The following is a 21,146-nucleotide window of genomic DNA, read 5'->3' as shown; positions in this document are numbered from 1 at the left end:
ATGATGATACTGGTTATTCTCGTGCTGTTGGCTGAAATATCGATCTCCTCTGACAGGAATGGTGGATAGGATGACTGTGGATATGAACGTAAATGTACTCTTTGTGATTTTCATTAACACGTTTTCCTCTGTCGCACACTACAGTGCGCTGTCTTATACTGTACACTTATTTGCTTTCTTGCTGGGAGCTAGATGAGAAGATTGATACCTCTCTCATATCTGCCTATTCAATATGAAGCTGGAGCCAGGAGACAGTTAGCTTATCAACTACTTGAGGCAAGGGGAAATATTGCTCCGTTTTAAGGTAACAAAATTTGCCAGCCAATCCCTCTGAAGCTCGCTGATTAATGCGTTATATCTAGTTTTCTGAGGAATCTTGTCGTGAGGTTGCCAGTGAGCCAGCAGAGGCTCCAGGAAGTTGCTGCTCCAGTAAAGAAATAGTCTTATGCAACTGCAACTTGTCATTTTTTGCTTTTGTACACATTAAACTAACCAGATATAACACAGATTCCACTCATATCTGTTTGTTCAATGTGAAGCTGGAGGTCCAGAGATGATGAGTTTAGCCTAGGATAAAGACTGGAGGCATGGGAAGCACGGCTAATTAACACATTACAGCATATCTTGTTTGTTTCCTGCCATACAAAAAATCGGCACAGTTACTTCCAGGAGTCTTGTCGTCACCGTGAGGGTGCCAGGTAGCTAGAGGAGACTCCAGGAAGTCACAGTAAGAAATAGTCTGCCGCATAACCTCACTGTAAAACCTCAATTTGCTGTTTTTATGCTTTTGTGCGGAACAAATTAGATATGTATGGTTGAGCTTTAGAGGTGCTGGTGGGCATTTTTTTAATCCTTTGGACAGCAACAGGCTTTATGTTAAGCCAAGCTGACCAACTTCTGGTCATAGCTTCAAACTTCTCATCTAATTCTCATGAATAAAAAAAAGTGAACAGGTATATATCCCAAAATTCCCCAAAACTATTTCTCTAACAGAAATACCGGTCACTTTGTTTCTGTCTGTTTGTCGTTTCTGTCCTAACTGCATCCATTTCTTCACAGACAATCATGTGGACGCAGCCACCAAAAGCAGGACCAGCGAGGACATCCTCAGATCCTCCAGACTGTCCACCTTCTCTCCTGAGCCATACACCCAGTCAGAGTCTGACTACTACCCGTACACCAGTTCCCCCAAGGGTAGGAAGCAGTGTCATTGCACTGTGTTTAGAATGGCAAGCTGCATAGTAAGCTGTATTTCATCATTTTACTCTGGACCAAACACAGTACAGTTCTTTTTGTAGCTCGGTGTTGTCATATTTATTCACTCACCCTCTCCGTTACTGCACTCCACTCTGAGCTCTATATACATATAAGGGAATCTCTTTTATCTGTTTTCTCTCTCAGCCTATCGGATGCCAAGAAGACGCTTCTCGACAGGAGGAGATGAAGAGAGTTGGAGTCACAGTCTTCAAAGAGTAAGAGCTTCATTATTTTCTTTCTCTCTTCAACATCTGGTCAAAGAAAGCCACCTCCTCAGAAACATCCATAAATAATGCATTTCTTATCGTATGGTGCCGAACAGATCTTCCTTTTCTTTATTTGCTTCTTGCTCCATCTTGGATTCACTGTACATTAAATTAGCAGTTTCCCTTCTTTTTTCTCCCCCTCCCTCTCAGATTGGGAGTGGCATCGGGAGGATGATCCTAAAGGAGGAGATGAAAGCCAGATCTGGTTCCTATGACAACGACCCCTGGGGCAGCGCGAGGAATTCTCGTAGTGGGAGCAAGGAAACACTCAACACTACAGGCTACGGCACCACAGCGTACAACAACACTGTCAACGGGTGTAAGGATCCACCCTGCCCCCTCTGCCCCTCTCCCTCTTTGTCTCTTCTTCTTTCTGTTTCTGCAAGTTCATGAATGCCTGCACCTCTGACTATATTCCTGTGCAGCCATGTCTTTGTCCCTTCCAGTGCGATCATATATGGGGGAGTTTGGGGTGAGGGCAGTGAGCTCGCACATGCAGGTCAGGGAGGGTCATGGCTGCTGCAGGCGAGGTGGTTTATTGAGATGGAAAGATGTTAGCTGAACAGCTGCTGCCGGACCTGTGGTAGGCCAGCAGCAGCAGCAGATGTGGCCTGTCATTGTTGTCCACGTACAGTATGTGATCACACTGATTCTTACTCGAGCTACCGAAAGAAGAGTGTTCAGCCACGTGTGCAGATGTGCCAGATGTGATAAAGCTGGACCTGAAGCTACCAGAGTGTTTTTATTTGTAAAGACCAAACTTTACTGGTCATGCAGGACACTGGGGTTTTTATTTTAGCACCTGGCCTTCAGACACCAATGGTTTCCTCTTCTTTTCACTTCCTGGCTCCATCTCTTTCACCATCTCCCTCTTCAGTTTGCGTGCTTATTGCAGCCGTTTTCTCCTCCTCTCTCTCGTGATGTTGCTCTCTGTATTCTACTCTGTTAACTCTCCATCTCTCCATCCATCTATCTGTGTAAGTATCTCACTCTCTCACTCTCACAGCTGGTGTCCCATATCCTGGTTTATTTATGAGCAGTAAGATCTCTCATTAAAGCTGCTTCTCTGATGGGAGGGGACACAACTGAACAGGAATCTGTTGGCTGTGGTTGAAAGGCAACAAAGGCTTCTAACCAACCAAGCTGTGCTGTGCAGTTAGATGGTGGAGCGTGCAGTGTGTAGTTGTATGTTGTTTTTATATTTTGGATTTCTCCCCCTCTTCCCTGAGCCAGTCCTGCTTGGCCTCTTTCTGCCTTATTGCCCCTTTGATGTTTTGTGTTCCTCCCAGGGCTTCGTGGGAACCCAACTTGCTCCTTTTCTGCTCTTTGTTACATCTCTAACTAGACAGGTGGCTGTCAGATCTCTGCAGCAATATTGCCTGAATATTTCTTTTAGGAATTTAATCAAAATTTAGAGCAAGGCAGATGAAAAATACTGCAGCATTTGTGTCTTTTGCAATAATGTAACTGTATGATCTCTTTATTTCACAGCTCCCAGATCTCAGTACAGTGTTGATAGTGGTGAGTTTATCATTTATATTTGATAAATATTATAAAATTATTTCATCTTAATGCAGACTACCTCATTTTGAGTATCTGTCTTATTTAAATTGTAGCTGTTTTTATATCTGTTTTTTGAATGGAGGTTGGCATTTTGTCATAAATGATGTGCTTGTGATGGATTCAGTGACCTTACATCAAGAAAGCTCCAGCACTGTGCACACATCTGGAACTTTAGGAATTCTTTTGATTAGCCATGAGCGCCATCTTCTGGCATTGACCGATGATTACATGATTTGAATGTGCCAAACTGCAAAAAATAACCAAAGTAATACAGCTTGCCAAGGTTAATATTTTACTTCTGCTTTCTATATTTAGATTTCGTTTGTAAGTCTGCTTCGCTACCAGGATATGGACGCAACGGCATCCAGAGGGTGAGAAAACAGAGCACAAGAGACAACACAGCATGATTACCTATATTTATTATACAGGCTTGGGGCTTACTTTTGATGGGGCCCACATCTTTAAAATGGCATGTGTTATATGAAATTGACTTTAACCTCAAGGCACTGGATTCGAGTATTGTTAGGGCTGTTACTGCCCCAGGTCTTATTACATATGTATTAAGATTTGTAAGTTGCTGTCCATCTCTACACTTGCAGCCTCAGAGTGCAGATTGCTACCAGTACCAGTATGACAGTGGCAGCGAGGTTAACTGGGGAAGCAGAGGTATTTTAAAATCTATTCAGAACACCTACTGCTAACACATTTATATGAAGTGATTAATCCAATGCTTTTTCCAATTTACTGACATTAATTCTCTTTCTCTATCCTCCCAGCAGAATACACGGTAAGGTTTTAAAATAATTACCTGAATAATGCATTCCATGTGAGTTCACCTATATGTTGAATAATGCATTCCATGTGAGTTCACCTATATGTTGAATAATCCCAGTGTTCCTGTAAGTGTCAGAGGTTTGATAAAGCACGGCTGCTTCTTGCTTTCTGCAGATTTACCCCTATGAAGCGCTCATTGTCACCACCAGAGGTCGCAACAGGCTCCCCAAAGATGTAGACAGAGCCAGGTTGGAGGTAAATTATTGAGTGGACCGTAAGGCAAACTGTGCTGGGAAGAGTGGCTATAACCACAGCAGAACCCCACCCACCTGAGACACTTCTGACAAGCCACCAAGCAAACCCTTTAAAATGTTTTTTAATTGTATTTAAAAAGAAAATGATTCTTAGAACTGTTCAGTTATGTCGACTGTAAGTTGTTTAAAGCTATGATGTGATAACTGTGTGTCGTCTCTTTCTCCTTATGTTCTCAGCGTCACCTGTCCCCAGAGGAATTTGCCCAGGTGTTTGGCATGACCATGGAGGATTTTGACCGGCTGGCTCTGTGGAAGAGAAATGAGCTCAAGAAACAGGCCCGACTGTTTTAAATAACACATGGACGTCCATTAATACTGCCATAACTTGAGTGAGAGACTTCACTGACTGTTGATGTTGGGAAGGAAGAGATAGGAAGACTTCTACTCAGTTTCACTGCCATGGCTGAGAACCTGTTCTAGATCTCCTCAGATGACGAACCAAATTCTGGTCACACCAGGGTGGACTTCTGAGATACTGAGGGAAGGCCACAGAGACATTATGCACAGATGGACTGATAAATTCTTGCATGGTTGCCAGTGCAACTGTGGCTGTGTGCTGGAGTGGTGTGTAAGCAATAGAGACTACAGCACAGTAGTGCTGTACTTTTCTGAAGCCTGAAGGATGGAGGAGGAGGAAGACTTTGCCCCTATTAAGGCCACATGTGGGGATGTCTGTGACCAGAGCCGTAGTACTAAAACATGAAGAGGAGAATTTTGGCTTTGCCTTATTTGTTATGCTCTCTTAGTTATGAGTGTGCAGCACCAGCAATCTAAATGAGTAGAATGTAGATACAGTATATCATTTATGACACTTTATCAGGGTGAATGATTAGATGAGAAGAATGAGTGAGTGAGCAAACAGCATCACTTTGAGTTGGTTTATAAGGATGCATTTTGTTTACCTGTTTCCCTGTTTTTGCTCTTTCACATGAAATGCTGTGTTCCTCTGGTTTACACTAATTGATATGGAATGAAACAAGAAACAATCTGTGGTGGACACAAGTTTTTTCAATCGTATGTGCAACCTGCATTGATTTGTGTGCAAATGAAAACCAAAGTGAGAATGCAAATATACAGATTAGCAGATCACTTCCATGTAATGTTCTGGTTTAATAGTTAAAGGTCACCAATAGACACAGTTCACTGTGCAGCTGTATGGTAATCTAAAAGAATGTGCAATCCAGTAGATTAAATAGATAAACACCAATTCAGTCCTCCTGCTCCATGTTTTCCAGCTCATTGCAATAGAATGATGACTAAATGTTTTAGAATGAGGACTATAGTCATCCATACATTTACATTCACTATTATTTATACTTTTAGAATGATAATCCAATAATTTTGTAGCTACAGAGATTATATTCACTCACAATGAAACTCTGCAAGGTATTTAACACACTGACAAAGATCCAGGGTTGTTGAAGACTTTACTTCCTTTGAATACTGTTATTTTTGATTTTGTCACTAAAAATTAAACTTGAAACAAATTCAGTCTCCTCTTTTTTCTTTGTAGTCGGGAACCATTATTAAAGGATTGACATGGTGATGGCTATACTACTAGACTATACTATGACGATTCACGCTCTTGTCGCGAGATGAACAAGTTCACGTTAGCAAGCGTTAGCTAAGAATAATTTAAGCACAGCAAAAAGAAGGGAAAACCGCTAACCTGGGCTTGACTCATGGTAATAAAATCCACTTAACCAACAACTGTAATGATAATGTATCGACACGTTCTACATTGTAAGTACTAAAAACTAAAAAAAAAAAAAAAAAAAAAAAGTCGCCGCCATTTCTTGGCCTGTAGAAGTTGCCGGGGAAACGGTGAACACCACTTCCGGCCAAGACATATTAAAGTCTGAGGCTTGTAATATCCATACAGCAGCAAATTTGGTTTATACGTTTCTTTTTAATAATATACTCAGATCTAAGGTGTTAATTTTTGAACTTCAATGCAGTTGTGAATGCAGAATTTGTTGCCTCTACGGAGCCAGGCTGGAAGTTTACCCGATGTTTCCTGTATTAATTCTGAAATAAGGTAGCTGCTAGCTAATTTAGCTAAGCTACATGTTTTCCGGATACCGTTCAGACATGAACTCGGCAAGAAAGCGAATAAGCGTTCTCCTAACATGACAAACTATTCAGCTGCCTTTTGGAGTCATTGCGCCTATGTAACTGAGCTGTGAAGGCAGTTTATTGTAGAGGCTGACACTAGGACCCAGCAGAGACGCAGCTTGCCTGAAGTTTCCGACCGGCGGATCTGGAATGAAGCGACTGTGTCTGTCAGCAGTGACTCCTCACGCCTTCACACACTCACTCATGGGCCTGCTGTAAACTGACAGCATCACCGGCGGAATGGACTCAAAAGGCACCAAATGTAAGTACTTCTCAAACTGAAACACTGCCGTAAAAGAGTTTGGTGCTTTGTGTGCTGAGTGTGTTTGTGCAGTTTGCTAAGGTGGATTCACATATGCATGATTGGTTTGTGTGTTAATTGGTGATTTTTCGCGGTTGTCAAAACAGTCGCACCTGGAACTTAATCACCCTCACCTGCGCTGTGCATTCATAAACGTGAAGTTAGATTTTTCTAACTTTCTGCCAGAGTTGCACTAATTTGCTCTGATGTTATTCAGGAATCCCCCCTTGTAATTCTCCCTCCTGTTGTACATTTCAGAAGACACAATGGCAGTGTACTTGAATATAAATGATTGCTGCCACCCCCCCCCCACCCCCCCACCCCCCCCCCAAACTGCTTGGAGAGGCAGAAAACCAAGTGCTCGTCTAAAGTTTGATTGTTGTTACAGAAAGTGAATCTCAGTCATCCTCAGTCAAGTCAAATATCTGGATGTGGAGAGGAGATATTTGGAGATCTGTTGATCATTGTTTGATACTGGAAACCACCAGCAGAGACGGTCCGTTTGTGTTGAAATAGCTGGAAATACAAAATGTGTTTCCGCACCATGTGTTTTCTCTGGGAGGGGTACAGTTGGCCCCCTGCACTGTCCAACATTTTTCCACAATGTAACAGAAAATAAATACACTTGCCCCCCTTGTGGGCCTTGGCGAGAGGTTAAAAGTAACAGCCTTACCAGGACAAGGTGTGACCCGGCTCAGCATATCTGAGCTTGACGTTATGATTCAGTTTCTAGTTGTTCAGTTCAGTTAAGTTCAGTTTCTAGTTGATCTGTTTGAGCTTCAGGTAATGTTGCTGCATCAGGCTTTTGAAGCTGTGTAGAGACTGTGTGGAGTGTTTTTTCATTGACTTGTTGGCAACCACCAGGCAGGTAAACATGTGATAGTGATTATAACATCCAATTAATGGACATTTTTTTTCTCAGGTGATTTGAGGTAAAAACGAATGGGACAATTTTTTTTCCAGCACATTTTAACAGCCTGTTTGCCAACAAGAAAAATGCCTTTTTTAGTCGCTTCTTCCTTTCCCATTCATGAGTTACTTCTTTTCCATCCTTCCATCCTCAACATGTCAGTGTATGTGGATTGTGTGGATGTCAGCAGTGTGTTTGGTGTGTACACAGCGTATCTAAAGGAGGACGTGTCTTTAGGTCTTGTTCAGGTTGGGAGAAATCCTCGCCTGTCACTCCCATCTCTCTCAACACACACACATACAAACACACAGGAATTTTGCCTGGCTGACTTTCTGTCTAAGCTTTGTGTTTGTGTAAACAGCACAGGAGAAAACAGTGTTGACTGGTGATCCCTGGGGAGCACCCTACTGTTTATATGGTCTTTGAATCTCCCGAGAGGCTGCAGCTATATTACTTTTCCTTGAGTTGTCTTAATGATAATGTATCAATTGATAGTCTATCAATATGTTGTTTACATGTCAGAAAATAAGGACAAATGCCTTTCATGGGCTACCAGATTCTTAAGTGACCCCTTCTACTCCAGACGATATCAAAAACCCAAAAGGGGTTCAGTTTGTGGCAAAGAAACTTTTTAAAAGGTGAAATCTACCAACCACTTTCATAGTTTACTAGCATTGACTGGTGGCTAACGCCAAGTTCCCATGCTGTTTGTACTGATTTGAGATGGAGGAAAGCTGTAAATTCTCATTTTTGAGGAGCTACACATGTTTTAACTTGATATTACTTGAAATGATGAATTGATTATTTAAACAGTACTTATCGATAATTGATATGGCATATAGATAGATAGATAGATAGATAGATAGATAGATAGATAGATAGATAGATAGATAGATAGATATACACACCATATCGAGCTATATATATATATAGCTTCTTCACACACCTGGCACACTTCTTTAGTGGCTAAATGCTCCACTTTGTTGATAGGTGTTTGTTGGGGAGGTAGCCTACAGTGGGTGTACTTTTTGCTGAAAGCAGCTGACTGCTGCTGCTGCTGCTGAAAATGAGGTTGATGTGAGAAGTGAGAGTGAACATATCAGTATTATTAGGTGTGAAGCCCTTCACAATACAGGTCATGGGTCACTTCATCCATGTTCATTTACAAATTTTGATTAGTGCAGCTTTAAACCGGTCTCAAATGCTATTTTTGTTCCCTTTTTGACAGTCAAAGTTTACTGTGTACAGTCACGTGTGTTCAGATGGTAAGGTTGATGAGAGGCAGGTATGAGCTTGAATGGTGGGAGCTTATTATGCACAATCCAAGCCAGCAGGAGCAGCAGTGTAAAAAAGGGCTTGTTTCCACTGTGAGAAGCAGAGCATCAGGTGGGTGTGAGAGGGGAGAGGCTGTCTCCACAGAGATGCATTGCAGTGGTGGGATTGTCTATGATTTTGTGCAACAGATATGATGAATTGTGGCTATTGTCAGGATATTTTTGAGCATAAGGCAGAACTTGTGACCAAAACAATGATCTGCTATAGATTCGACAATGATAAGGAAATGTAACATACTGCTGATGTAAGTGCAGTCACGGCTCCATCCATGCCTTTCCTCTAACGAGATGAGAGTGCTCTGCATATCCACATTCCACTGAGAAATGTATGAAAAGAGAAGCTGTGTGTTTGTTGGCATGAGTGTGCCTTCTCTTGTGCATGTGTGTGCCTGATTTATTCTGTCAAGTTTATTATTCATGTACACAAGTAACCAGGGATGCTCTGAGTAACAATTTATTTTTTTCATGATACAAATCTACAGTACATCTTCAGGCTTGTGGAGTGAATGTCTTTGAGAATAGACAATGATTTGACTTGTTAAAAACTGAATTAAAAGGTGTCAGTGGGTCTGGGTTAGCAGGGCAGAAGAGCACAATTGAAATGCAGTCTGTTGTCGTCATCTCGCCAGTGGTCAGTGCGTGTATTCATGTCATATCTCATTATATATGCTGTAATCTACATTTTCACATAGCAAAAGCAGTGTTTGTGGATTGAACTGGACTCCAAGGTTTCTGTCACTCTTACAGGACTATTCCAGTGTTTTCCAACCTGTCCTAGTTTTAGAAAATGGAACTAAAATGTAACCTGCCATGGTCCAGATTTTTAATGGCAGTGGTCAGTTGGGAGCAGCTTTCCAACAGAATCTGATGGGGCCAAGGAAACAGCAGCCTTCACAATAACAAACAAAGTCCTGCGGTTCAGTGCAATGTCAATGCTGCTTTTACAGTTGTTGCAGATTGTTTGGGCAACAAATTTCAATCTTCACCTTCATGTAAACATTCAAATACCACCTTTAAATTGGACTGTCATTGGTCTGTTAAACAGCTCTCTGTGGATTCCCTGGTCTCACAAGACTGTTTCCCGTGGAGCACTCCTGTCTATTCTCTCTGCAGTGCTTGCTAAATGTTATGTTATTCTAACCAATTGGAACGCCAGCTATAAAAATAAAACATATATGGAGAAGGAATCTCCAACCCATATAATTTTTATTTATGCATGAAAGGTTCATGAGGTCTTTCGTTTTGTTTGCCCTGTCAGTCTTTATGAAGAATTTTTAGACGTAAATTTAGTGTGCAGACATGCTGACACTTATCCATGTATATATATGGCCCATAAATGATGGATGATTTTGGACCAGCCCTATAAGAAGTGGAATTCCCCTCTTTAACCCTTGTGAGATGAGGAGATCACAATGATTCATATGGCTGAGATACATGCAGGGCATTTGTGTGTATGTGTGGGCGTGCACATGTGCATTGTGTGTATGGTCACACAATGGTCATTCTCTGCACAGCTGTCTATAAAGGGTTTCCATGGAGATCTAGTGCACAACATTACAGCAGGGGACTATAGAGTGTGTGTGGCACTTAGAAATATAGTGTTTTCTTCTGTTGCAGAGGGTGAAAAGTGACTCTGCCTGGGGTGAGCATGCATACAGGTACAAGTAATAAACTCACATGGACGTTTCAGATTTATTAGAGAGGTGTGGCAGATTGTAACAGTCTTAGTTTGAATAGGGCTCACCTAACCTGTTGTCAGTTGTACTATATGTTGATATGCTGTCAGCTGCCATTATTTAGCACTGGGATGTGATTCATGCTAACATACAGGTATAGAAATTGTAATTTTTTTTGGCCTTAGGGGTGATCCAGGTTAGCAGTTCACAGTGTACAGATAGTTTGACAAATGTGGTTCTGGTACACACGCAGAAGAGTTCAAATTCCTGGAAACTATCGACCGAGTACCATCATTTTATTCGATAGAAACATCAGAATTGCTACGTGTTAACAATATAACAACATGTTATATTAAAAGTTTGTTGTGTGATCATTTTATACAGTGTTTAAATGCAAAGAAACAGATTACAGATATGGGAAAGATGTGGTTCATATTCCTCTGATGAAGGGCATCACTCAACATAACAATGCTCTGAAATGTTTATCATATGATTACAGGTCTGCCTACAGGCTTAACAGTTGGCAACAGACAGTGTTGGACAGCTTTTTTGGCCAAATACTGATGCATCTTGATGTAACAAAATGGTGAAAGACACCTCATGAGACAAGATGACTTTTCTGTCACTGATGAGCCCAGTGCAATCAAGTTACACATCATTTTGAAACTGTTGACTGAATCATTTTTAGGTTGTAATTTAGTGATTTTTGTTAATGGCCCAACATTGTTTTTTGTAAAAATGCAACTTGTTCATAGCTGTTTCTTATTTGCCCTATGTTGTAATGATATTTAAGACTTGTGAAACTGCAGACTTGCTGCCCTTTTTTACTCATCAAACTGACGCATCATTATTTTAGGCTTCTTTATCCCTTTGTCAATCTTGGTGGCTTTGAAAACTGACTGTGTATGTGATGACTGAGTCTGGAAATTTAGAAGTTGCATCAACATATGATTCACCTGTTAATCCAGAAACAAAAAATTGCAAATGCTATTCTCTGTGGTCTAATTATTCATTATTCATACTGCGGATCTGCCAATGCCTGGATCAGACTGCATGGTTTTTTTTGTCTTTGACGTAGTCACCATGTCAGACGTAGCGATAACAGTGTTAGAAACTCTTGCCGTGTCTTGGTCAGGTGACTGGCAAGACTACATGTATGACCCCAACAAAACACAGCACGTCTTATCTCACAATCATGCAGAAGTTCGGGTGTCATCAGGGAGGCGAGTGAAGCAACTGTCAATCAAAATGGCAGACGTGTTGTGTGTGATGCGTGTGATGCTCGCCATCTTGTATACCGACAAAAGAAAAGAAAGAAAAATGGCTGTAGATGCGCTATAACATTAACGTTCTATTGTTGACCGCGTCAAACAGCCAACTTTAATGTTAGATCTGGAACTCGTAATGATAAGCATATTCCTGCAATTAGGACTGGGGATAATGTTATGACAGCACAGCAGCTACTGGCCGGGCTGATGAAGCGCTTCTGCTCTTTCTCACCAAAATTTGTCTTTTTTGACTTGGTCATGCAGGGGTATCATTTCCATGGCTCAACAAACTTTTCCTCTCTTTCGTTGTCCCACATGACAGCAGCAACCTCAGATGTCACACAAGGCATGTCAGGACAAAAAAAATTCTGACAGTCTTTTTTCTTCGGGGTGTGTGGGACATCCCAGACACTGCAGGACAGGTTGGTTAGCATGTCACACTTCGCAAGTACAGACCCTGACTGTCATTCACAATCGGCCATGATGCTGGTAATTGGTCGGCCACAACAAAATCATCTCAAAATCGAGCTAGATTTGTGTAGTCTGATCCAGGCATAAAGCAGCTATGTTAACAGTGGTCATTTAACAGTGATTTAGTCATGATTGTAAAGGCTGTTTAGTCAGATATAAAATGCACACATATTATGTTTAATAAATGGTAAACTACAGTATGTATTTAACGTCAAACTTCTCAATGCAGAGAGGTTGCAAAAGGCACCACAGATCATCCACTTGAAGAGCTAATAGGCAACATAATGGTTAGAATCAGTCAACAGCAAGAAGACACAGAGTGTGTTCAAGTTTTCTGGTGGGCCACTGCTTCGGTCAAAATCCCAACCAATTACACAAAAAATCCCAAATGGAGACAAAGCAGCTCCTTCTCCCCTTTGTGCGTGTGTGTGTGTGCATCCGTGTGTTTGCAGGCATGCATGTGTGTTCTGTGTATATTACCCTTGTCTGTGCAACATCAGTAAAGCAGTGCCTCCACTTGCAGAATAGCATCTTTCTCAGTATGTGAATACTTTTCTGTGAGGGAGACATAGCATTGTGGTGATCTCATAGGACTCTGGGCAGATACGGGATCTGAATAATACTGACTGCACTGTGGGGCCTTTGTCTCACAGCAGGCTGAGTCAAGCCCTCTGTGCCATCTCAGACCTGAATAAATCAGGGGGCAGAAGATGAAAAATGAGAGAGAGGGGAAAGAGGTTTAGCAGACAGACATCCCCTACATTATGGTCAGTTCTGTGACCTTTGACCTGACTCCATACAGAAATACTCAGATATAACAGTTGCCACCTGGCAAGTGCGACTGTTACATGACCAGACAACTTCTACCCATCTGTCCATTTTCTAAACCTGCTTCTTTCAGTTCCAGGTCAGTCGGAAAATCAATCCCATAATGCACTGGGGAAAGACAGGGGAAATCCCCTTGAGAGTTTATCACAGAGCTAAACAAGCACATTTAATGATCAGCTATTGATGTGTATTGGCAGATGCAATAGATTTAACATCATAAGGTAAGTAAGTAAAGGATTACAGGAGAGATTAATTTGAAATTAACAGCTCTTTGCGGCAAGAGAGAAGAGAAGGCTGTCATATGAAGAAAAACAATGGTCTGTGCATTCTGACCCGTGAAAGACTGCTTCTTCGTTTTGTCTATCAATGTCACACTGCCCACACTGAAGTGACTGCTCTGGCACACATATTTGTTCATGATGCCCTACATCTGTCATATTTTGTCATTACTGGGTTGATGACATGTAATCTGATCCCAGGTTTAATCTTCCTAAAACTATGCCGGAACACAGTGAATAGACATAGTGAATGTCAGATGGGAAAATGAGCAGCATTGCTTTACTAACCTGACCTGTAACAGTGGCCCTTGGCTCGCTCTCACTGCTAAAAGAGCAGCTCCCTGCTTTCACCACTGCTTCCCAGATTACTCAACTGCAGTGAAGCCATGGGTAGCTCTGTGTGTGTGCGTTAGTGGGGGTGTGTGTGTGTAAACATCAAAAGCTTCAGTGCTCCATGGCTGCCCTTCAAAAAGCCAGTTAATGCTTAAACAGGTGAGCGGGAGTGCGCAAACCCATAATTCTCCCACTCTTATCGCCATGGAAATGTCCCGGCCCCTCAAGAGGCCTGGAGAGACTTGGAGTAGATTTCTCTTTGTGACAGGCTCATTAGAGTGGCCTAATTAGAAGGAGTGGGGACGCACGTTCAAACTGGAAATTAGTTCTAGACGTTGACTGCAGGATACATACACACCCCACTTAAATGACGTCTAGAATTATTGACAGAGATGGGGGGAATTACACCTAAGCCGCGTGATACTTTAGGGAGATTTAAACTAAGATGTCAGGCTGGAAAGTAATTGTGCTGTGGAATGTGTCCTCCAAATACTTTGTTTTGCCTGATTTGACATTATGAAATAGTGTTTTCAAGGACGAATCCAGCTCAAGTGTCAGTCTGTAAGCCAGTGTAAAAAGGAATTATTTCAAGTAGAATGAATACTCTTCCTCTTTCAAGAAAGACATTTAAAGAATCTGTTTCCCTGCACTCTGTCCATCTTTTATGTACTGTACTTGTGAGTCTGCTTGTGAGTGTCATGGAGTGTGGGATTCTTGCTGTATTTTATGATAACCTGAAGCATCTTCCTGCGTATAATAAAAACAGTGGGGAAAACATGTTTTTTCCCCTCTTCTCCCTTAATTTGTGTACCTTTACGACTCCTCCAAACCAAATAAATTGTTCCACATGCTCCCCTCACCTGCTGGTCAACTCCAGCATGTTTTATAGGGTGCCATGTATGACATACAGTACACTTATGTTGTGTTATTTCTGATATGTGCTTGTTTAAAATGTCCATCCACATAATAAATGTGCATGTCAAAGCCATGAGAAAGGAATTCTGACTCTCAAGGGGACTATCTGCAGCAGCTAAAAAGAGGTTTGTAATAAAGGCATATTTAAGAGCTCCATTATATTGTCATCCCTTTGAAATATAGTTGTAGAAGCAGACACATTCAATTCTATCTAGCATAGGATCTAGACAGTGCAGTGAGAATGGGGTCACCAGAGACAGTATGGTAAAAGTGGGAATGGGTCAGGTGACAGGAAGAGGAAACAGAAGGCTGGTGGTGATAAGTGATGTCATCAGTAGAAGGAGGAAGTCGATCTCTACAGGGGGCATATGGGGCATCCCCATACAGTTGGTCAGTCCATTAACCAATGTGGGACAGGAAAAATGGTCCGTTGGCAGTATGTGGAATAAGCTCAAAATCGGTCTCTAAGGGTCTTCTTCAGTAGTTAGTTTATCAGATGATCTTTAAATGAAATAAACAGTTGGAGTTGTGTTTCTGGCCACATACGTGAGTCCAGTATTCACTGTCCTCTGAGCTCTCTTTATGCTCTCCACCAACTCCTGATGGAACTCTCTGGATCTTTAGCTGCTAAATGCTCCACGATGGTCACCAGCTGCTTGCTAACTTTGTCTGTTGGTTGTTGGATACTGAGGAGTTAGCTTATAGTGGGTTTTCGCAGAAAATGCCTGCTTGCTGGATCTGGAAACAAAACTGATCAGAGTGGTTGGAGTGATGTCTATAAACAGATATCTGTATGAATGGAGAATATGCAGGCAAGGGACAAGATTGTGGTTTTTTGGAAGCATTCAGTGAGTTGAAAGACGCTAAAATGCTCCGTAGAGCTGATGGGAACCACAGAATCATAATACAAGTGAGCCCTTTTATGTACAGTAATTTGATCCACTGTTGGTATTAAAATATTAATTATAGCAATCTTTATAAATCTGTGATGTTCCTGCATCTTAATTAAAATTGCGTCTCTGAGTCAAGCTGTGTTCACCCACCTCAAATTATACCTTACATGACAAATACACAGGCCAAGCAGTAACAAAAAGACTGTTAGGTCACAGTTACAGTCATACTGATTTGTATCATCTTCCCAATGAACCAGGACTGTCTCTGTTTACGTGCTGTGGGCTCTGGAGGTATCAGTTTGTGAATGCCCAGACATGTTTAGTGCTGGGGAGAGGAGAACCGTCAGACTTGGGAAATGCCTGGAATCTGAGGAGTAGAGTGGGAGGAGATTTCATCATGATAGGGCACAGGCTGGTGAGAGAAGGCTTTGTTGGCACAGCTCTTAATGCAATTAAAAATCTCAAGAGCATCTGGCCATCGGGTTTACCTCACCTTTGTTTGCATGTGCTGGCTACACACACCTCAGCGATATATATCCCACAAACAGGTGTGATATGTTGGTGGGGGGTTTTTTAACTACAGATGTGACAGATTTTTTTTTATCCATTTTATGATTCTGCTATTTTCTTTAAACATGCATGCCTCAGCTTTGATGACTGAGTTGGATGGTGGTATGTCGATAACCCTCACACGACATGAAGATAACACTCAAACCCTGCTGTCTCTTCACTGTGACTCACTTAACATGAGATAAGATTATGCTTTTCCTCAAAAAAAAAAAAAAGCTTTTGTTTTCCTTTCAAAAGCTGCTGGGTCATGTTGTTCAGCTGTGCTTAGCGATGAGACAAAGACAGACTCCCACACTGTGTTTCTGGACACCTCAAAGTCTTCAACCTGCAGTGCTCTTTCATGTCAGATCAGGTTGGGAAATGGCTGTATATCCAACATGTCCAAAGACAATAAGGAAGGAGATACTTCCAAGAAAAACCCAGCAGTTTTCATTAGATACTGATCTCTTGTGGAGTCACAGATGGTACAGTCATTTGAGTTTCTCACAGCAGCTTTGTCTAGCAGGAGTTGTAACCCTTGTGGTTATAACCCTGTTTTGTTTTGTTGACTTGATTGGTTCTCACTGTTAATCTGTAAATCGCATCCATTACCTGAAGGTGTCAGTTTGACTCCAACACATGAGAGCTGTTGTACCCAGTTGTAAGGAGAAAAAAAGTGATGTGGTTCTTACATGATGTGCCTCCGTCCCTCCTCTGGCATCCACGGTCCTGTGTGAGTTCACCAAAGGGGTCAGAGGTCACATTTAGTCCCAATGAGGAGTAGTTTAACAAAGTCTAGCAAGGCGTGTCTGTGGTATTTGTCACAGCAAGATTTTGGGAAAAGTTTTGAAACACGAGAAATGCCTCAAGGAAGCTCTCTTTTCCTGTATCAACAGATGGTAAAAAGACTTCCTGTCCACATTATTAGGCCATTCATTTTCCATTTTTCTTCACCAACAGCCTTGGGAGTGTGTATTTTAAAAATCTTCTGTATATATGCACAGTATGACCTCTTTGTCTCTCACTCATTGTCTTGTAGTGTTTCCACAGTGTTCTTCAACAACATCTCCGTTATCTCTTTGTTTTTTTGTCAGTACTGTAACTATGTTGTTTTGGTTGCTTTTGCATCTCAAACCTCAATGCGTTTTTGTTTGCTTTTTCTTTAGTTTAATTCAAGATTTTGCCAGGAGGACTATTTATTAGGCAAAGTTCTTATATGTCTGTTTGTGTTCGGCCAGAATTGATGGTTTATCAGAACGTTGGCTTCTTGTGTTTCTGTTTGTGACAGTAATGTAACTCAGAAAACTATCATTTTGGTACCAAAACATGTACATCATATTGACACTAGACTCAGATGATGTCCAACATAGGTCACAGCCCATGCAGGCCAGAGTCTGTCACTGAGCAGCAACTCTGACTAATTTTTTGAAGGCAGAGCATTAAATTAGCAAAAAAAAAAATTGCCCAAATATCACCCCCTAAAAAAAAAACAACCAGTGATGGACTCTGCTAATATTGTCAGTCAGTCATCAACCCAAAATGTATTCCTTTAACTAAAGTGTATTAAGATCAATAGACGGTCAAGGGGTCATACCACGATTCCCAGCAACAGGGGATCTTATATTTTTCATGCTCTGCATAAAATCTAATATAGTACCTTCCCAGTGATTGGTATATGCAGTCTTGTGCAGCTCTACAGCCAGCTAACACAGTTTTTATTCTGCGGCTGATGTCTAGTTAAAACCTGCACTTAAAAGCAATGTGTTTCGTCTGTGTGAGTTTCTGCATTGCTGTGCACGTAGCTGTGCATTTGTCTATGTGTGCTTTTGGGTTTGTTTGTGCAGCCTTAATGCCCATGTGATTGAAGGCAGCGTGTCGCATCGTGTTGGGACGCATGAGTCTGCCTCAAGGCAACAAGTCATCCACGTGTAACTCTGAAGAGTCTCAACTTGCCTCTGCCTCCCCACCACAGCCTTTACTCAATCTCTCCGCTATCTTTCATTTTGGTTTTTCAGATAAATGCATTTACAAAGTAGAGATTACCACTTGCAGTATCAGGTTCACTGGAAACGTTTTACTGGTGTCAGTGAGTAACCACACTGAAGATGCTTTCATGAAAAGTAGTAATACAATGGTTTACTGTATCTTATATGTCAATGGGTTCACTGGCATCTTGTGCATGGCAGCTTTTATGTGCAACTAGTTAATGTTTAGTGATGTATTGAGGGAAAGAATGTGCAAGAATAAAGAATGTGAGTTAGCTGTAAGTCGATGTGTGTGTGCGTGTGTGTGTGTTTACACAGCAAGCCTTTCCCAGGTGCTATACGATCCCTAGGATTACAGCGGAGGGGGATCCAAAGGGGCTGTACACACGCGCGCGTGCGCGTGCACACACACACACACACACACACACACACACACACACACACACACACACACACACACACACACACACACACACACACACACACACACACAGCAGCACCACCACCAACATCTCCCTACACCCCACCCCCCAAAAAAGAAAAGAGAGGAGGGGAGCATGGTGGGAGGGATAGGGAGATAACAGATCAGAGGGAGGAAGGGAGAGGTAAAGGAAGTGTGAATGCAGCAGTGGGCAGACTTTAGCTCACCTCCACTACAAAGACTTCACAAGGCAGAGCTCACAGGGAGGCTTTTGACTGCAGAAGACCTCCTTCAGTACCTGCTTGTGTATGAATGAACCGGTTTGTCTTCTTGTTCGTCTTCGAAAATGGTGGGACTCTCATCCACTGCTGTTGAGGGTAAGTGTTGAAGGGAAGTCTTTATTTACACAGCAGGTATCTAAAGCTAAACAAGGTGCAAGGATTTGTAAAGATATGTAAATAAAGGGAACAATATGAAGCCGTCAAGGTGTTGTAAACACTGAACGTGAGACATCAGGTGATGTTGACTTCACATCTTAAGCACCATTTTGCTGAAATACCAAGAAAGGCAGTAATGTTGAATTGTTGAGAAAGCAATAGTGCGCCACCCAGACTCAATAGTTAAGCCACTTGAGACTCTTTGTGGGATGAAATTTCATGTGATTGGCTGGAATGTCTGCCTGCAACAATATTGTGAAACTTAGTTGCTGCCGAATGGCTGAATTTTGTTACTTTCGACATACTGTGAAGTTATTTGTGTGTGATATGTGCCACGAAAATTAAGTTCAGCATTAACAAAGCCTCTGGCACTAAAAGAGAGAGTAAAGAAATAAACCTGTGCACTCGTATGAGGTCACATTATTCTTCATATCAGGGTTTGTTGGACATGTTAGCACAGGTGCTCAACTTGCTGACATTATTCACCCCCTCCACCCCCACCCCCCACCCTCCTTCTCTCTCACTCCATCAAAGAGCTTAGACAGAAAGTCTGCTAATGCAAGGCTCTTTTCAAAGGTCTGAGTCTGCACTGTTTAACAAACTCCTTGTTTTGCCTCACATGCACACCCACCCACACAAATGCACTCTGCAGAGTCTTGCACTGTTAACAAAGTGAGGAATGTGTTTAGTGTTTAAGAGCAATTGTCAAACTGGTGTGAGGAGGTAAATGTTTGAGCGCTGAATGACTCTACACATTCCTGCAGGCAAGGTGCACTGCCTGCACCTACCTTTTGTGCAGTCTAAAGTTGTAGTAATCCTTCGTGACAGTTTCTCTTTAGGATTGAAAAGTAATCAGTATACAGATTAAAGTTATGGTCTGTCCTTGTGCATATTCCACTTTCGCCCTGGTCTGGCTTTAATCAAACAATATCCAGCCTGTTTTTATGTAGCATTATTATCTTTTGCAAGCTTGTGTGCAGTTTCCCTCAGGTGCTTGGCTCAGAGTCTGACATCAAAGACACACATCACACTCTCACACAGATTAACAGTTACAGCACAGATTTAAGGGATCATGTGCTGTTTTAGATGTGTGTGTACAGTGGGGTTGATTATAAAGGCATGACTGGGGGCTTAAGGGTGGTCTTGTTTGCCTTACATGCCAGATACTACACAGTAATTCCTCTTTGCTCATTTTGGCACATGCTGAGTAACACTGTAATCGGCAGATTGGATAATCAGCTCTGGTCCAAGTGAAATAGTGAAATCGTTTTATGAAGGTTTTGACCTGCTTCATGCCGACTCCTTGAAAGCAATGCCTTGATTTCTTGCATTATATTCGATTTAATGCTGACTGTTCGTACTTTCAGTTCCTCTCTGCAGTGAATGAGTCATGCTGTGGATAAGTTTCTGTCTTCCACTCGGTTAGGGGAAGCCCAGCGGCGCACTAGAGCCAGTATCTAAACAGCTGGAGCCTCTGGCAGAGAGACAACACTCACCAGGCCAAGACATCCCACTCTCATGAGTTTCTTCCCCTTCCCCGTCCTTATTTCCCTTGAGTGAATCCAATCTTAATGAGGAGACATTCCAGGTCCCTCCATGAATTAATTCCTCATGCCAATTTCTCGGTGTGAGCAGGCTTTTATTACAATAGAAGGAAATAGTAAAGCTGACAAAGTGGTTGAACCGACACAGGCAAACACACACCTAGGGTAGCTCTTGTTGCTCTTAACTGTAGCCTTGGCAAGGCGTTGTGAAGCCCATAGGAAGACCCACCTCAGGAAAGTATGCCTGTCTTTAAGGAGTGGGAGCGGTCTGAAATGTAGAACGCGCACCGCTGACAAACACCAGATACAGCTTCCAGCTCATCAAGATTTTCTGCTTGTCAGTGCTGATTGCTGTGTCAGAATAATGCTTCTACGAGTCCAACATTCTGCCAAGACTTGTTTATGTGCTCCTCAAACTGACACACCAGCTAGGCTGGCTTGTGTGCCTTTTCTAGACAGGTACACCAAAGTTCACCTTTGACACAGCTCACTAAATACACAACACGAAGCATTCTTCTGTGTTTTACATTTTTTTCTACATGTGTGCGTTTTTGTGTGTCTGTGTTTGCGTGTATTTTGCGTGCAACAGGTCTTGTTGCCATATGACCGCCCACCAAACAAAGACTTTTCTGGCTCAGCAGCTGTCCTGTGGCTGACCCCAGCAAGATGCACGGTTCAGCTGGTCTAATGTGGTTGGACTGTGAAAATGGGGGA

General features: G+C 42.1%; 2 protein-coding genes across 5 annotated transcripts in view; both read left to right on the top strand.

Moving 5' to 3' along the window:
* The window catches only part of ablim3 (actin binding LIM protein family, member 3), a 42,974-nt gene extending 37,316 nt beyond the window's left edge, over positions 1 to 5,658 (top strand). For 2 of the 3 annotated variants that reach the window (XM_070962419.1, XM_070962418.1), the window contains 9 exons: positions 1,078 to 1,194; positions 1,402 to 1,472; positions 1,674 to 1,842; positions 3,015 to 3,044; positions 3,402 to 3,457; positions 3,686 to 3,752; positions 3,863 to 3,873; positions 4,035 to 4,115; positions 4,352 to 5,658. In XM_070962419.1, coding sequence (XP_070818520.1) covers positions 1,078 to 1,194; positions 1,402 to 1,472; positions 1,674 to 1,842; positions 3,015 to 3,044; positions 3,402 to 3,457; positions 3,686 to 3,752; positions 3,863 to 3,873; positions 4,035 to 4,115; positions 4,352 to 4,465 — 716 coding nt within the window. In that variant the 3' untranslated portion in view covers positions 4,466 to 5,658. Of the gene's footprint in view, positions 1 to 1,059; positions 1,195 to 1,401; positions 1,473 to 1,673; positions 1,843 to 3,014; positions 3,045 to 3,401; positions 3,458 to 3,685; positions 3,753 to 3,862; positions 3,874 to 4,034; positions 4,116 to 4,351 lie in introns of all 3 variants that reach the window. The other variant, XM_070962420.1, reaches the window with a different exon arrangement.
* Positions 5,659 to 6,417: 759 nt separating this feature from the next.
* The window catches only part of afap1l1a (actin filament associated protein 1-like 1a), a 23,365-nt gene continuing 8,636 nt past the window's right edge, over positions 6,418 to 21,146 (top strand). Inside the window, exon 1 of one of the 2 annotated variants that reach the window (XM_070962987.1) lies at positions 6,418 to 6,551. In XM_070962987.1, coding sequence (XP_070819088.1) covers positions 6,530 to 6,551 — 22 coding nt within the window. In that variant the 5' untranslated portion in view covers positions 6,418 to 6,529. Of the gene's footprint in view, positions 6,552 to 18,720; positions 18,829 to 21,146 lie in introns of those variants that run through there. The other variant, XM_070962986.1, reaches the window with a different exon arrangement.

Source organism: Chaetodon trifascialis, chromosome 5 (genome assembly GCF_039877785.1).
Source record: "Chaetodon trifascialis isolate fChaTrf1 chromosome 5, fChaTrf1.hap1, whole genome shotgun sequence".
Lineage (NCBI taxonomy): Eukaryota > Metazoa > Chordata > Actinopteri > Chaetodontiformes > Chaetodontidae > Chaetodon > Chaetodon trifascialis.
Note: the sequence above shows the minus strand (reverse complement) of the source record. Positions and strands in the feature narration are given on the sequence as shown.